General features: G+C 41.2%; 1 protein-coding gene across 1 annotated transcript in view; it reads left to right on the top strand.

Annotated features, from left to right (window-relative positions):
• The window catches only part of crppa (CDP-L-ribitol pyrophosphorylase A), a 40053-nt gene that overhangs the window by 3282 nt on the left and 18620 nt on the right, over positions 1-18151 (top strand). The window contains exons 3-9 of the mRNA XM_080767953.1: positions 678-827; positions 3478-3582; positions 4088-4133; positions 4966-5063; positions 10242-10319; positions 10470-10562; positions 13918-14049. Of these exons, the coding sequence (XP_080624079.1) occupies positions 678-827; positions 3478-3582; positions 4088-4133; positions 4966-5063; positions 10242-10319; positions 10470-10562; positions 13918-14049 (702 nt within the window). The remainder of the gene's footprint in view (positions 1-677; positions 828-3477; positions 3583-4087; positions 4134-4965; positions 5064-10241; positions 10320-10469; positions 10563-13917; positions 14050-18151) is intronic.

The following is an 18151-nucleotide window of genomic DNA, read 5'->3' as shown; positions in this document are numbered from 1 at the left end:
AAACCATGGCTCTTGACAAGCGGCAAACATTTATGGTGTGTCTTTGAGGCCCTCCCTATGAGTGCGCCTGTGTGTGTGATGTGTAACAAACTCACAGCACCGCGTCTGGTCTTCATTATCTTGCAGTATTCCCCATCCATGATAGAATGGCCTTCTCCACTAAAGAGCAGCAGATTAATTTAGATTTGAACAACACAGTTGAACACGCAGAGCACAGTGTTTGCTTTCTTTTCATTTTGTGAGCCACTTTCCCCACACCACCTCACTGGCTGTGTTTACATTTGGCCACGCAAAAGATGACTTCTCTAGCCCATTGATGCCTGAGGCCAAATCTGGGAACGCCTTCTAGGGCCTGACCTAAGGTTTCTGAAAACCTTCAAATTCTGATGATTTCTTTTTTAAATAGTTATGTTGCTACATGTATAGCAATAGCTGATGAGACACAGAGAGCACGGCCGGCATCAAGGGTAGAACAACGTATACGTTACACCAGGCGTCAATGGGCTAGTCATGTGCCATGGTCGGATGAAAATATTAATACACACAATGTGTTTGTTAAGAATTTCCAAGCTGTTATCTATCAATCTGGCTGCATAGGTATCTCACTCCATCCATCATCAGTAATAGTTTTGAAAGACAGAAAATTACTACACCTAATTTGTCCTTATTTTCACAAGGCAGCGGGAGCTATCCGACCTCTTGTGTCAACGGTGATAGCCTCTACATCGGAAGGATACCTGGACCACTCCCTGGAGAGAGGAAAGTACCGGGCCAGTGAGATGCCCCAAGGATTCCTATATGACATCATCTATCAGGCCTATCAAAGGGTACAGTATACTTTTGAATCCCTTTTGGTGGTGGTACCCTTCAGGATGGGAACCCCCTTTGGGGTTCTTGTTGTCAATATAGCATATTGCAGCGTTACATTTTTGTAAGTTTTGAATAAATATTCAAAGTTTTTCAGAAAACGGCCTCGGTCCTAAATGGGTCTTTTCTTTGTTGTGATCATGGCTACTGGACTCCTTACCTCACTGTCATGCATAATCACAGTAAAGAATGTTCTCATGTGTTTTAATGTTTCTAATGCTTGTGTTCCGTCTGAAAAATATTTTTCAAGGTTAGAATTAAAATAATGACAAAGCCACAATGATGGTTTACCAGATTCCTGGTTACCACCTGGTTACCACACAGTTGTCTTTGACTATTTAATAATTGGTATATAGTTTGGGTAATTAAGTAAGCTTAATTTAAACAGACACCACACCCAGTGAATATGTACTAAGGTACATATTCACTGGGTGTGGTGTCTGTTTAAATTTGTATAATTTTATTTCTTAAGCCTACACACAATTTCACTTTTAGCTTTAACCCATTTTGACCTGGGGACGATTCTATAAATCTCTTCTACATCCTGACAGTTTTCTGAAAAAGCCATGTTTCTATGTCAGTCGTTCTTCGATTTTTTCAAAAATAGCAGACCTACAAGCTCGTATAGCGCGCCACTCGCTGGCGCGCTATGAGCTTGTAGATCTGCTATTTTTCAATAGCTAAATCATAACGCTAACACCAAAAGGGGTTCCCGTCCAGAATGGGTTAATAAACTATTCTGACAGAAGTGATGCATGAAATCCACCACGTTGCCATTTTTGGAATATTGGCACTGCTATGTGAAGAGCCTTCCCGAATATTTTGGACATTACTCTTTAAAAATGTTTAACGTTGGAACGGTTTATTGAACACTTGGTTCCTATAGTCGATACCGCAACATTGATACCATGACAGCAAAGTGATCTTCACTTACTGACGGGGAGAAAGAAAACAGAGTACCTAGGCTAATACTACAGTATGTACAATTCGAGCACCATTCCTGCGGGTTTGTAGTGCTAACGCTCGGTGTCATATAATTACTTTAAAAGGTCTCTCCAATCGTATGAAATGACAGATGGATTGAGATTTATGCTTGGAAAATAATGGTGCCGCACACTGTCCCTATGACAAAGGACTCTATGGTTCTCATACATCACAGTTCTTCATTGTTCAGCAGATGTGCCAGAACCTGCAGGGTTTCACGCTGAAGAGTTTGCGGTATGGGTGCTATCATTTTCACTATGCCTCGATTATGTCTGGGAAAGAAATATCACATTAATATACTTTGGCACACTGTAGAAGGTTTGTCTGCTGAACAAAAGTGAGCAAAATCTTAACTCGGTAAAGAACATGGACCTTATGGTGAAATGGAGACAATTTAACATGGATACCTGGACAATTGAAAACCAACTGCAGAATCTTGCCCAATGTTTTTTTTCTTAAGTGCTTTGCTGCTTCAGCCTTGACTCGAAGGTGGTGAAAATTGATGCAAATATTTTGGTTTTGGCATGGGCATTTTCAGAAAATGAGCTCAAATTAATTCTGCATTTGTTGTCAAGATAAGTCAAGAGTCAGTAGTTGTAGGGGCCACTGCTGAGAAGGTTACAGGTACGGTCGCCCCAATTCCATCTCGCCCCAGCTTTTTTCCGCCGACCTCACGCCGACAGCTCGGTGTGGCGATTCTTGTATTCTTTATTTTGTTTTTTACTGAGAATAAGGTTAGAAATAAGTTTAGGTTCAGGCATAGTTTTACTGGGGTTAAGTTTAGGAATAGGGTTAGGTTTAGGCATAGTTTTACTGAGGTTAAGGTTAGGAATAAGGTTAGGTTTAACCGTTTAAGCATCATTTACGTCGATTACTTTAGGAATACCAGGCCGCGCTGTTCCGCCGGCTGTACGCCCGGGGCGAGTTGGTAAAGGGGCGAGTTGTTTTGTATTCGCTGAGAACATGCCCCCCCCCCCTCCACCCCATTACTTCTCCCCTCTTCAATCTGTCAAAATGTGGAAAGTGTACGGTGTCTACTGTCTGTCAGGTTAGGACTGTAGGACATGTTCATGAGAAACCTGCAGATCTGCACCTATGCAGCTTGACATCCATTGAGTCTGGTTAGAGTTTAGGTCTGAAAAGACAAAGGAGAAGACACTTAATCCAGTCCCAGTGAGCGCTTTTGTAAGAGGAGAAAATACTTAAGGTTAAATTACCACAGGAGGAATACCATATATCTTCCATAATTTGTCTTGCCCATGTCATGGTCCCTGAAAAAAGAAAATGCCCCCACTCTTTTTAGCCCAATAAAATATTACCCTATATCTAATCCTTCAGGTAGTGTGATTTGCCTTTGTAGTTCTGACTGCATCTTAAACCCGGTTTATGAGCTCATCGCCTCAATCCAAATGTCCATGTGATCTTTTAAATAAGGGCAATCTGACTCCGGGCAAGTTTTTCTCCATCTCCCTGGTGTAAACCCTCTTTTAATAAACTGTTCACATTCAGCAGTTTCCTCGCCTAATGCCATTTTATTTGTCCTTTCCAATACAACATTTAGGAAATTTAGTGAAACTGTGTGGATGTGATTCTTATTGTCAATGTCTCTTGTCTCCTGTCCTCTAGTGCAATGAATCAGACTTTGAGTTTGGCACTGAGTGCCTCCATCTGGCTTTGCAATACTGTGGCACCAATGCCAAGCTCATCGAGGGCCCAGCAGCGCTATGGAAGGTGAGCTAGCCTGTAGCCCCGTTTTGGGGACAGGGTATTTGGTGACATTGTCCTAGCACAGCTGTATGCTCATTATTGGTTACAGGAACAAAGAAAGCTCACATGTCAGAAGTTATGAGTGAGCGCTGAAGAGCACAAACCCATGTGTTTAAAGTTGTATCAAGACTTGTTTTTGTTTTGTTTTCATTAGTTGGAACGCACATGTATCGATTATGTCTGGGAAAGAAGAAATAACACATTAAAATACTTTGGCAAACTGTAGAAAGTTGGTCTGCTGAACAAAAGTGAGCTAAATCTTAAGTTACTGGTTTATCATACAGGAACAAAGAAAGCTCACATGTCAGAAGTTATGAGTGACAGCTGAAGAGCACAAACCCATGTGTTTAAAGTTTATCAAGACTTGTTTTGGTTTTGTTTTATTGGTTTGAAAGCACATGTATTGTAGTGTTCTGTACACTATGTCCGAACTAAGTGTAATGTTAAACCAAGCTGATTTGTCCTCTAGGTGACCTACAAACGAGATCTGGCTGCTGCAGAGTCCATTATCAAAGGTATGTTCCTTTATACATTTACCATTACATCACACTACAGTGTCTATACAGTATATAGTTGCAGACATGAAGTACATGCCTACATGAATGAAGGCTAGTGCGTCTCAGAAAGGTTAAATGGTCAGAAATGAGCAATGTGAGAATCTTTGGAGAATTCTTTTCTCTTTTGAGACACTGGGGTTAGAATTTAGTTGAATAGACTACAGTGAACCTATAGATGTCTGATCTGATGATTGTGTTTCAAGGAAGCCTGCTTTGTAGTATTGTTTAAGTTGGTTAGAATGAGATGGGCGTATGAGGTCTATGAATGCTACTTTGAACAAGTTGGGACAAGACAGACTGCACAGTTAGAGAAATGCACATAAACACAGTCCTGTATTTTACCTCTGTGAGCACCTGGACACAAAATTACCTACTTGATGATGACATGAAGTGCACAATGATTATGCCCAGAGTTTGTTTGGTGAATGAATTCATTGTCTGTCTTGAATACATGGCAAAGAAATTCTTAAGTTTTCACCCAAAGTATATAATAATGTCCTTTACTTACTGAGCACCTAAAGCCCTTTAATTCTAAACTTGTCAGAGTGCTTTGGGTTTCACTTTTGGTACTACACGTGAAACCTATATTCTTCCACTATGGTGTATGCATGTTTGCGCACCCACGCACATGCATTTCTTAATATCGGTCTTGCCATTTGCACAAATTAATCACAGTCGTGTCTGTGCCCAATGAATGGTCCTGTTGTTGATATGATAATTAACATGGCTTCCTAATGGCATGCTAATGGTTTGCAGCCAACCGTTCATCTCCATCGTTTCTTTCCTTCAGAGTCTCTGTCCCGGTTGGCCTGTGTTATCACAGGTGGGTCTGCGCAGGCTACAACTCTGGCCAATGCACTGCACAAGACTTTGGGAGCTTTGGACATGGTAGGTAGCATGACGACCACAATGATTGTGATGATGACTGTGATGATGTTATGTCCATTATATTGATGATAATGATGATGACAAGATTGCTAAAAGCTTCTCATGAGTTCACCATATGTGCCCGGCATCCCCCTGTCTTCGATTCTCCACCTCCGATCTCCTGCAGCGAAATACTGTGTTAATTTAACTCTTGAGAGTGTAAAAATTGACCAATAAGGGTCTCGGACTCGGAGTTAAATTAACTTTGAGGATTTCACTGTGCATGTGCACCACTTGGGTGGCCTGGTGGTGAGACATGCTATCTGTGGTCGGACCTCTACTGGAGCCTGTCTGGCACATCCATGCACTCTTCCTTCTCTTAGCTTCAATGCTCCTCCCTTGCTTCTTCCACTCCCCCTCAACCTTCACCTCTCACTCCCCTGCATGAGAGGGGAAGCAGATGGCACTCATCTGTGCTGTGCCATGGGAATTCCCTTGATTAATTGCGTGTTTAGTGATGACTGTCCCCCACCCCAAGCCTCTTCTCCACAGCTCAGTCAGAGATGATGAGCTCCCATTTTCCCATACTGTCCAAAATAATCTACACCTTTAGCATGCATAATATTTCAACAGTATGGAGAATAAACCATGTTATTAAAAATAACAATAATAGTTGTTTTAAAGATATTTTTGGGCCTTTTTCTGCCTATATTGATAGATGAACAGGACATGGGGAAAGCAATGGTATATCTATTCTACGTCTGAGCATAGACATGGAAACGCCCCGTCTGCCTCTGATTGGCCTACCGACACTGCCCCATAGTCTCACGAGACTGTCCTAGACGCGAGGTTACTCCGTTGTGGGAAACAATACAGTAAGTACAAGAGAATGGCAGCTTGGCACTCGCGACAGTAGTAACTTTTATTTTTGTAGAAGAGGCAAACTAATATTGTTTATGCTGTTTGCTTTGATTGATTGATTGATTGATTGATTGAACATGTACGTTTGGGTATGTTCTAATTGAAGTGTTAGTGTTGATTATCGTGTATTAATCTAATTATTGTAAACTAATACTATTATACTAAAAAAAGGATGGAATGAAGACCTTTTTGCAGTACAATAATGTTTCAAGTTTACACATGTATAAAGAATATTAGTTTGCCTCTTCTACAAAAATAAAAGTTACTGTTACGCGTGCCAAGCTGTCATTCTCTTGTATTGTATCATACTTGTATTATTTATTTACCAAGGAGTAACCTCGCATCAGACATCGGAGGAAACCCTGGTAAGGCTGGCAGTCGGTATATGCCATAGACTGTCAGCCTGGATTACCAGCCTAGGTGCCCAGACATCTACGCCAGCCCGAGGGCCAAGCCATGTTATTTAACAGGCCTATTAAAACCCCAGGGGGGTCCAGGGGTAAAATCTGCAACATCGGAGTTGGAACCGGAGACCAATTGGGTCTCCATTGACCCGCTGAGCACTGTACAGCCGCTGCCCCTGCCGGCGGGGCAATGGGGCTCAAGAGGTTAATCCTGTAGCGTCTCCGTGTTGCATTCCGTTGACGGGCTTCACTCTGATTCCAAGTGGTAAATGGTCTACATTTCTATACCGCCTTTATACAAAGAGCTTCATAATGTGCAGCCACTCGATGTATGTGTATAATGTGTTTCCTAAAGTAATATGTAATCCTAATGTAAAGATACTCCCCGGGTGTAGCTGTTGACAGAAGGTGGGGCACGATGGGTGGCAAAGCACGCCAGATGATGTTTCCATGTTTCGCTACAAATGGAACATCTCATCCTCCTTTCAACCCGCTCCAAGTCCTTCATCAGCAGCAGGGTGTCATACATACGGATCTTGCTGTCTCAATACTGGAGACGGATTGGTGTCCGTTGGCGGCCTCCTTGGAAGCCGCTGATTGGAACCATTCCCGCCCTGTGCTCAGGTGGCTGTCGGGGTCGTGGTTCCCGGTGTGCACGTGTCTGGGCCCAGTTACATCCTTTTCAGTGGTTTGGGGAAGCGGGAGGAAGGGAGGGGAGATGAAAGGCGAGTGGAAGAAGCGGAAGATGAGGAATTAGCTTTGTCCCCGTGCCATTAAATGAATCCAATACAGGTGGGATAAGCGAGGTAGGGCTGCCCAAGCTGAGTGGAATGGTTTGAATACAGTGTTGTGTGTGTGTATATGCAGGTGGGGGATTTGACTGTGTGTGTCCGTGCGTGTACGTGTGTATATATAAATATTAGGCGATTGTTTCAGCAGGATGTGACCTGAGTATGGAAACTGAAGCAACAAAACAAGGTTTGGACTTTTAGGGCTGCATACATACTTGAAAATATGTATCATATAGAACCCCTGGTCTGCAAATTAAAATAGAATACAAATGAAATATATTTTACTGACAAAGACATAATAGGGAAAATTCTGTGTAGCATGAGTTTAATCCCTGTTGATATTGTTATCGCTGCGTTGTCCCAAAAATAATTACAATGTGATTACTTTGGCAATATCAAATCCTAATGTCTGTGTGTTCAGCATTGAGGTCTGGATGAGCAAGTGGATGAGTTTGTCAGTGATAGGCATGTTTTCACAATGTGACACTATCCTACCCTTACTTTGGCCCAGTAACAATGATGCATTCTGGCTGCAGTGTATTTTGAACAAAGGCAAAACTGGGGACGAGTGCATGCTTTATGAACACATAAAGACATGCACAGAGGAAGGGAGGATTTGATAACGACTGGCCAAATAGCCTCCTCTTCAAGCCCTGCCTTGTCATTAATCCTTTGAGCTTGATGTATGATAGCAATCACATATTATGTCCAGATGAAAGGGAATCCTCAAACACATGTATCTGGTTACATAGTTTTTTTAACGATTAACCTCAGCCTATAAGAGGATCTGTCATTTGGACAGCCGGCAAGACATATTGTTGAATGGCAACCAGGCCAGGAAGCTGATGTTTTTGTCCAACAGCCACGGTGGCTGATCTTCCAGATTCCATGACCTGCCAAAGTAGAGTATATGAACGTAACTGTCACTCAACATTCACCAGCATTTGACTGGTAGTTGGTGTTTCTTTACCACCCTGATGGCAACTAAATTGATTAATTCGTCCAGTGGTTGTCATTGTGGGGTCCGGGGAGTTCCCCAGCTAAATTAGTTAATATAGCTTCAGAATTTGTTCACTTGACATGAAAATGTTTGAGAACCACTCAACTAGTCAGTCTACTTAAATATTGAATCTCATACAGACAGAGTTGCACATGATTGAACACATTTGAATCTGACCCATGGCTGTCACATACCATCACCTCTTTGCTGTGCTGTCCCTTTTCACCCTACAGTATCTGCTATGTCAAAAAACATAATCAAATGTAAAAGATATTTTTCTTGTTCTTCCTATTTAAATATTTTTTAACCCCACAGTTCTGAATTAGAACCACTCCAAGTCATACAGGGCATACTCGGATATAATCTCTGCCTTCCTTTTTCTGAAAGCTAAACGCATTTAGAATTCATAATAGTATGATTATATCCCTGTGCTGAATACTGAAAGATTGTTTCTTTTCGGTTCCGAGAGCCAGTCAGTCCTTGAGCTTCTATGTCGTCTTGGCTCCCCAGGCCGTACCTAAATTTAAATAAACAGTCCCACTCTGGGATTTCATGCCCAACCTGGTTTAGATCACGTCAACATTTTTAAATCTTGTAAATCGACAATTTGGACAGAAATGTTTTTCTCTCTTGAAGCCATAGGCATTTATCTTTCAAGACCAATTAACCCCCCACATATGTTTTCTATAACCATTTCATATTTCCAATTTCCTTTGTTATTTTAATGGCTAAAACAAACTGTATGTTAATGTCAAACTCAGACGGTAGATGTTTGTTTCTGTGTTTATGTCCTGTGTGTGTGAAATGTTAGTACTGTGGGGTAATTACAGGCAAAACAACAAAGACAGACATGAAATGGACATGGCGTGCTATCCAGTTGCCTGGCGTTACAGTATGTATGCCAGGGCACAATCTGAATGGAAAAATTACGAGCTAAAGTGTCCTCATCTTGGAAGCAAAGAAAGCTTTTACAATCTTTGGCTGCATGCTGATCTTTGACTCAATTTGCAGTATAATGAAATTTTACTTGGCTTGTGTAGGATTTCTGTTAACAGCTTCTGCATACTCTTGGACTTTCTTTTGCCAGTTCAGAAGTATAAAGATTTCACAAAATCAATTTTTTAGTCATTTGTTCACAGTTCTAACAACCCCCCTCCCCTCCTCCCCTGCTATGAGTCTCTGATATGTATTTAGATTTCCCTCTAATCAGAAATTGATTTATGACGGGAAAGCAGGTGGGTCTGCTTCTGCGTTAAATGATTGAATACGTGAGAGAAACAAAATGCAGAGGGCCGTTGACCCTAAAGCCCAGAAGTCATACAACAATAAAGCGTTGAACACACCAGAGGACTTTTAAGATTGTGAAAGAACTTGACGTCACACATTTATTCACTGACTTTCAGAGTTTACAGTTGTTGACAAGCACACTCCATCATAGAGGTGCACACAACATGAGGATTGATTGACCTTCACAAACTACAGGATCACATTCAAATTTGTCCATATTCCAGTTGTAAAATGTAATCGTGTGGGCTCTGACTGGTCCAAGGCTCCAATGGAACTAGGCTACAGATTTTAATCCTAAACCACTGACTGCACACTACAAGATAACGTGTACCAACTGTCCATGGTGATCTCCCTTATTTTGTGCATTCTTGAATTGTCAGCCATGTCAGTCATCATGGCTCAGGGTTATAAAATGGTTAAATCTTAAATCTTCATGCATGTTCATAGCATAAGATTAATTAGGTCGAGGCTGCACACTGGATCATGCTCCCAGTCCCAAGTTAATTTGATGTATTTCCACCAAGGTGACGTTTTGAGCATCTTAGCTCTTCCTCAGAGCTAATTTTAACAGGTTTCTGCGATTTTACGATACCGCATTCAGATTCACTTTATTTGTCACTTTAGATGCACAGGTTAGCTTCATACATGTGAAAAACTTAAGCTTGGAAGCTTCAGTACAACCAAGTGACATGCTGTGCCACTCCGTTATTTATGTGGATCCATACAGGAGGCTGTGAACTGCAGAATATGTGCCAAGAAAGTCCAGCTTTTAACATATGAATGCTCCACTTTACAGCAGCTGGATGTTATCCCAGACATGGCAGGAGAGAACATCAGGCATCCGTCAAACCATTGGAACTTCATTCAAATTTCTGTGAGTTTTGAATTTAAGGACACATTTCTCTGAAGTGACATGTTTTCCTCAAGATCTGTATGTAGACATTAAGTTTATAGTGGGCTTTTTCTGCCCCAGTTCTTATTTTTATTTTATTGCGTATACCTCCCTTCCTTTTGATCTATGCAGGTGGGCTGTCATTCCATATCTCAGGTGAAGGCCGTAGTGAGATCTTTGGAGGAGATGAATCGAGCCCTCCTCTACCCAGTGGTTGTCATTTGGGTGAGTTCACACGAGGATAGGTACAGCATGGCATCTAAGTAGGTCTGCGACTATCGCTAGCCATTATTCTATCGATTTTTTTTTATCGAATAATTGAAAAGTCTAAGTGTATTATTTTATCTTTTGTGTCAATAAATTGATGTAACACAATTCTAATGGATCTTTTATAAGTTGTAGTCAACAAAACTAAGCCTGATTAACCCATTAAAACATGTGTGTGCACGTGTGTGTGTGTGTGTGTGTGTGTGTGTGTGCATGCGGCCGCCAACACTGTTGGGATTGGGGTGCACCTCAAATCGCTGTGAATGTAGAACAGAGTCTAGGCTATTCTACACTCTACATTCACGCCATGGCGAATTGGATTGAAACGGATCCCAATTCCAGCAGCGTGCATGCACACACACACACACACACACACACACACACACACACACACACACACACAGAGAGAGAGAAACGACATAAGGAAGGAGAACTAACTGACCCGCCCCTCGTCTTCTAAGTCTGTTCAACAGACAATATGGATTTTAGAATGTAATAATTACAACGCATGCATGTCTATTTTTAAAGTTGAAGGGTTTAATATATATATATATTTAAAGCTCGGATCCTCACGGGTCCTTTCGGGTAACTGCATTTCAGAAGCCCAGAACGAGACCCACTGCAATTTGGAATGGATCCGACCCTGCCCGAGGGACAAGTCAATATTTTGGGCCCGAAACGGTTCGGTTCTCGGTTCGGCTCTCGGGTATTTGGTTCCGGGAGGACCCGTGCTACCCTAGGGACGGGCTCATGCGGACAATGTTGAGCATACCTCACTATCATTTCCCACACTTTGAATGAACTTTCTTTACATGTTTATGAATACAGACATCTGGCACAAGACAGATCCAATTTCCTTGAGGTACATGCACTGACTACACAGTCAGTCAACCTTTATTTTCCGCTCGTAAAAACGTCACCTATAGTCCACCTCGGGTCCCTTGAGGAGCTTAGTTGCTACTTAGAAACCCTATGCCTCCCATGGGACCACCACAGCTCAGCCACACTAAAGCCAAATTATGCTTTGTCGTATATTGCTTGCCAAAAGGAACAGATTTTCATGCCCAAAAAAGTGACACATTTGCTGAGCCGCACGGCAGCAGGGAGCTTGCAGAAGGACAACTAAAACAACCCGGTTAACCACATGAACCTAGCATCCCTATTCTTGTCACTTGCGCGAACATTCTATTTTCACCAAAGAGATATGGCGTAGGGGAAAACGGAGCAGACCTACAGTACTATAGCCCCAGTCAAGTATATAAGTGGTTGTATTTTTCTTTTCTTTCTTTGGTGTCTTTTGGGGGCTTTTTTTGAGCCTTTGTTGACAGTTCCAGTACTGTAGAGAGACTGTAAACATAGTGAGAGAGCAGGGGTGTGACATGCAGCAAATGGTCTGGCTGGCCGAGAATCAAACGCATGTGGTATGGGACAACGGCGTAATCATTCAGGTATCGGGGTCTGGTCGCCCCAAGAGGGTTTAAGTAGTTAAATCAAACCAAAATAAACATTTTCATAGGACCAATATTTAAAATTAAATATGACCTCGTCACCTACTGTGTTTTGTGACTGCCAAAATGATGCTGGGCAATAGGCAAAATAAGCCTTGCAATCGCAGAAAATGTCTTGTAGCATGACTAGATAAAACCCCTGACTTGATCTGTTTTAGCTATGCTAGATTTTCATTAAAGCCCAGAAAGCACAAGCACACACAGACACACACACGGGCTGGGGCTGGGGCTGAGGGTTCAGGTCACATTTGGAAAGGATTGACTCCCTGCCACATGAGAACAAAAGCATGTGTTGCATGTCTTGATTTCTCACAACCCTCACTGTAAGACTTCTTCAACAGGTTGAGGGACTTAGCTATCAGTACAAGCTGGGGGCCGTGAGAATGAGCAGACATGAAAAATCTGGAAATCCTTCAATTTCCACGGTGAAAATAAAGTATCAAAAGACTTGGGTGGCATCAGGTACCCCACTTGATTATTTATCATACATGGTAAAATTCTCAGTGTTATTTTATATACTTGTAACTCTCACAGTTGCAAATATTATCTCAGAGTTAAATGAACACTGATGATTCTACTGTGTACTTGGGCTGAGTCAGCAGTCTGGTCTATGGTCTCATGGGGCTAATCAGTAGAAAGAGTTTCGAGAAGGTGTCAGAGCAGGTGACTGTCTCCAGAGGTCAGGCAAGCAGGGTTATGGCTGACAGGCCACCAGTGTAAATCTCGGACTGACTTGAGGTATTCACTGTGCTGCAGAGAAAGTGAAGGAGAAACGGTATCCCTGACCCCTCACTTATTACCATAAGAAAACACTTAACCTCAAACCTTCAGTAGATCAGATCAGTGGTTAACAGTAGAAGGAATTGGTTTCACTGGGAAGCTTAGGTCTGGATATGTTTAGGTCTGGATATGTCTATATAATAAAGTGAACTAGTTTGTTGCTGTAAAACAAGACTGGGTCATAACTGTGGATTCCATGTGGATCTTGAACTTCATGTGACCAGCCTGTCATCAGTCATCCGTGACGTATCTATGAAGTGCGACTTCGTAATTGGGCAGGGTTTTAGCTTTCAGTCCCATCCTCCAATCACCATTGACTTGCAGTTTAATAAATAAAGTTAAATATTTCAAAATGTATATACAGTGTATACATTTTGAAATATGTAACTGTATTTTTACTACTACTGTACTAGTACTAGTACTGGCAGGTAACTACACACTTCTACCAAAGTTTCATTTTTGCTTTAAAGTACTTATTATTCTTATGCATGACGAGTTCTTGGGAACACAAGTGAACTGAATTTAACTTTGAGATAAGCAACACATGATGTAATGATTCTATTGAATAATGCATCTTCATATTGTCATGCCAGCTGCCAACGACATGCCAACGAATTGCACTGAATTAATCCATTTAAGCCACTATTATGTAAAAGAGTTCAGCAGTGGATGCTCTTAATCCTAGTGAGTGTGAGTCACTGGGCTCGCTTTTTAATTCAGAAATGTCTACAAAAATAAACCTCAGAGGCCCTGAAAATGTATAGTACAGCCGAATGAGTGTAATTGCAGTCTTTTACCCGGACCGCATCAGCCAAACGATATTTACCCTCACACAGCGACTTCCTAAATCTTCTCTGATTAGTACCTTAAATAAACAGGCCTATTGAGTTGCAACGATTTTAAGCAGCCACTTGAACAATGAATGAGCAGCAATTACTCCAACACTGCATAATCATTCTCATTGTAAGAGATCCCCATTATTGGTGAGCGTCATCTGATTGGGTGCGTGCGGTGTGTTTTGATAGGTGCTTTTGGATAATTCTGATGACTCGTCAGTCAGCGAGAGGACGGTAGAGCCAGCAGCGATCATGGAACTGGCCTCAGCAGCCAAGATCCAAAACCTTCTCCTCTATGGTATCCAGCTGCATCACTCAAAGGTAAGCCCCTCCCTGCCTTTTGCCAATATATTTCTTAAACCAATTTGATGTTTCCCTGGAATGTACGTTTGATACAAGCCAAACAAAACAGAACAGAACAGGAAATGTCTTTTATGTCTCTTGTGCCAAAGCCTTGTCACATATTTTGGCTTCAGGCAATGTTGTTGACTTTTATCACCCATGTTTGTGTGCGTGCGTGCGTGTCTCGTGCACGCATGAATGTTTGCCATGTGATGAGGGTGTATCAACTTCTTCTACTATTAAGTGTTTCTCGCTATTGTTTAAAACAAATAAAGGGGGGATGAATGGTCACTAGAAGGGCATTAGTTTATAAAGCCATTTAATTCCACGCCCACAAATTGTTTCAACTTCCAAGTGTAGGCCCAAACCACATGGATGGTTAAGTTTGTGTCATGGGAACCTTCTGCAGGGTGTTTGAGGCCTAGACTGCCAAATCTATGCTGGAATTGTCACGGATGATGTGCTTGACCTGAAATCCTTCAGCATCCTTGAATGTTCAGCAATTACTAGATTATATAATGTGGAATAATTCATCATGCTCAATAGAAGATGTCTGGATGCATGCTACTATTAAGACAGTCAAATCACTGATCTGTTGAGATGAATGTTGTTGGTGTAAGTAAGATACATCACTCATGATTTATTTGGATGTGTCTGGATCGTTGTGTCAAAGGAATGTCCCTGGCTGGCGGTGACCCCATCACTTCACAAATCAGTTCATCAGTTAACACTTAACTGCCAAAGGCAACGAATGGTTTCTACAGAGTAAAATACTCTGTGTTAATGGACCCTTGACCACGAGGGTCCATTTCGTTACAGTTTTACAATCTCAGGAATTAATTCATAAAGAATGGATTCAGGCCGCTGATGGCATCATAAATTGCACATCACTTGCACCTGCTATCTGCCTCGTCTCAAAGGCTTATTCATGAAAATTATTGCACTAATGATATAACACAACCATAAAGGTTTGCAGCTGAGTGCAATTTGTCCTGGTTCTGTGTCTGATTGCAATTATCCATGTAGCAAAATATAAATGGTGGCTTTGCACTGCACTATTTATTTGTGTGCTGATGCATCTTTGACTGTCACTGAGGACTTTGTGGAGCTGGTGCCGTGCCGAGGCATGTAGGCCTAGAAAAAAACCTGCCAATGGGCAATGCCAAAGCATAATTATGGATTTGATTTGAAGCAAACTGTCAGCTGAGTTTAAAAGTGTGATACAGTGATTAACTTCTACATACAGCTGCAGAGGCCAAAAATAATCACTACAGAATAAATAATAAATGGGGAGCATTAACAAACAGAGAAGGCCTAAAAATTCGACAATTCACAAAAGATTTCATATGAAAGTGTAACATTTCCACAAACTTAGCGATTAGCGACATTCATTTATATTGTCAGAATGTGTTCTTTGGTAAATGGAAACATTTGGGAAGGTATTACGCTGATGTGGCTTCTACTTAGGGTTGTTTTATTAGGTGTGTGTGTGTGTGTGCAGTTGTGCGTGTGTAGCCTGCTTGCGTGTGTTTGTGCAGTTGTGCGTGTGCGTGCAGCTGGTAAAATATGACTGTCATTTTGGGCTTGTTTATTTTCTCCACTGCACAGAACCATATACAGTATGTACAAAAAACACATTTCATTAACTCCCAGCTCGCTCAAATCTGGAACATTCAAAGTGCTGTGTAATCTGTAAAGTTTGTTCTTTCATTTGGTATATAGATCGCGAGTGTACTGACTCTATGAAACGGTATCAAGCGAAAACGATAGTTCGGAAAATCAGATTAATGAAACTGAACTCGCACTGAACTATGGCGAAATCACATTGGAAATGACACCCATCTAGCCTTTAATTGCCTTTCATTTGGTTGACACAAGTATCAGCTACGTGTTACTGATTATGGGGAATTTTACATTATTTTAATCCATATTTGCTGGGTGATGAGGTGATGAAACTGAACGACGGAATCGCGCACTATGGGCTGTATTTTGCGTGTCTTAAGTACCAGGTCTTATTCCCTAACTTGAGTAAACTAAAGATTTGGAGGCGTGATCAATGCCATTTGGCTATTCTGAGTGGCCAAAGAGTATTGATCATGCCTCCAGCTCGTAGCACGCCACTCGGTGGCGCGCTATGAGCTTGTATATCTGCTATTTTTCAATAGCTAAATTATAACATAATGTTTAAAACACCAAAAGGGGTTCCCGCCTAAAATGGGTTAATATTTGCGGGTAAGGCATGGCATACGTTAGAGCCCTAGGGGTCAAAATGTTACGCATTTTACCTTAAGTGATGTGTGAATGGCACCAGATATACACTATTTGCTTGGCAGCACAGTTGGGAGTCCATTGGATCCTTTTGCAGTCGCTTTGAAAATGACCCATGTCATGTCATTGTTGGCGAAAATCTTTTAGATCATCTATTTTTGCTATTGTTTTTAGATAGGGCTCAAGTGGTCAAATCAACACCTGGTTTGTTTGATACACTCAGAGGTTTCTATGTTTGAGGGGCCCTCCTATATACAGGTTTAATGTTCGTTTTTCCAAACATTAAAAACGCCATTGACAATGGACAGAGTTTAATGTTTGTTTTGTTCTCGATCTTGTAAGATGATAAGAGCGCCCCTGACTTCACACGGGTGTCATTGTTTTTAGGCCCATCTGCCTACATTTATACCAGCTGTCCTGCAAGAGTAAAACAAATTATTCGTTCTAGAACATTTTAGAGTAGAACCAAATTGACTGCCTCTTATCCGAATAGTTACCAGCCCATTCCTTTAAAAATCACACCCGTGTGAAGTGAGGGGCGCTGATATATCAAACTCATGTTGATTAGGTGATGTAATGGTGAAACAAACGGTGCCAACACAAATATAAAATTGTCTTTATTGTTGATGGCATTTAATGTTTGTGTTAGGGACAAGATGACGTACATTTTCCCTTCATTGTCAATGGTGTTTTTAAAACAAACTAGCGCCCCTCAAAAATGGAGCCCAACATATTTTTTCCAAAGAGTTCCTCTTGGGATGGACACAGAGGACACAGTTTTCAATAGTTAAGCAAGTATTAATCATGCAGTAAAACTTGGGGACTTTGTCTGCGACTTTGTCTTAGTACCAGAGGTCTGCGTGGAAAAGAAAATGATGAACTGAAGACAATCATAACAGTGGTCAGTGGACTTGGACTTGATGTCCAACATGTCATCTAATTAAAATGATGTACCTCATATTTTAGATGGTGAGGCATGCAAGACACCGCTGGTTCGCATGTGAGTCTGATTGTGCTGCCGATCGGATGTTGGTCTCTGTCTTCAATAACGAGCATGCCAGAGCTTTCTTCTGAATTATGGATACTAATGTTGTTAATTAGTCATCCTGCCGCAACTCTTATGAGAGAAAGGGGGAAGGGAGTGGACAGAGATTATGTGTTTCACCATGATAAAATGCTTATTGTTATGAGATAGTGGAACAGCAGAATAAGGCCTCGCATAAATCACTCTGTTAGGTTTTGTTATAATGAGGATAATTCTTCCCAGATGGCTTCCCTCATACAGTACATGTCAAGGCTGTTGCCAACACTTCCTTTGTCAAGATATATATATATATATATCCACAATTTAAATTTGATGTTTCTTTTGTAATAAAAATAATAATAAAAAAAATACAAAATTGGTCCATTACAGAGGATGTGTAAGGTTTGCTGAATGGTTCTGGCAAATAATTATTATATTATAATCTATTATTAACTAGAACTGCACTCTGCCGAGTGCATACTTGCTTGTTGCACACTAGTAGGCCATAAATGGCCTACTAGTGCGCAAGCAGAGCGCGCAAGTACTTTCGACCGCTGGAAAGTATCACATCTCAGTATCTCTGTGAAGGAACGTTTGAAATGTATAATCATTACGTGTAACTATTTGCTACCTAACTACTTTTTTACAGAAAAATGAATCATTGATATGTGATGAAAAAAAAAGTAGATTTACAAATTACAAATCACATTACAAGAGTATGTAGTTGTAATTTGATTAGCAGTATACTGTGGTTACTTGGTTCCAAAAAGTGAAGCCAAGTTTTTTTCA

Source organism: Protomyctophum bolini (genome assembly GCF_963924005.1).
Source record: "Protomyctophum bolini genome assembly, chromosome: 7".
NCBI classification, from domain to species: Eukaryota; Metazoa; Chordata; class Actinopteri; order Myctophiformes; family Myctophidae; genus Protomyctophum; species Protomyctophum bolini.
The sequence above is the reverse complement of the archived record's forward strand: the minus strand, read 5'-3'. Positions and strand labels throughout refer to the sequence as shown.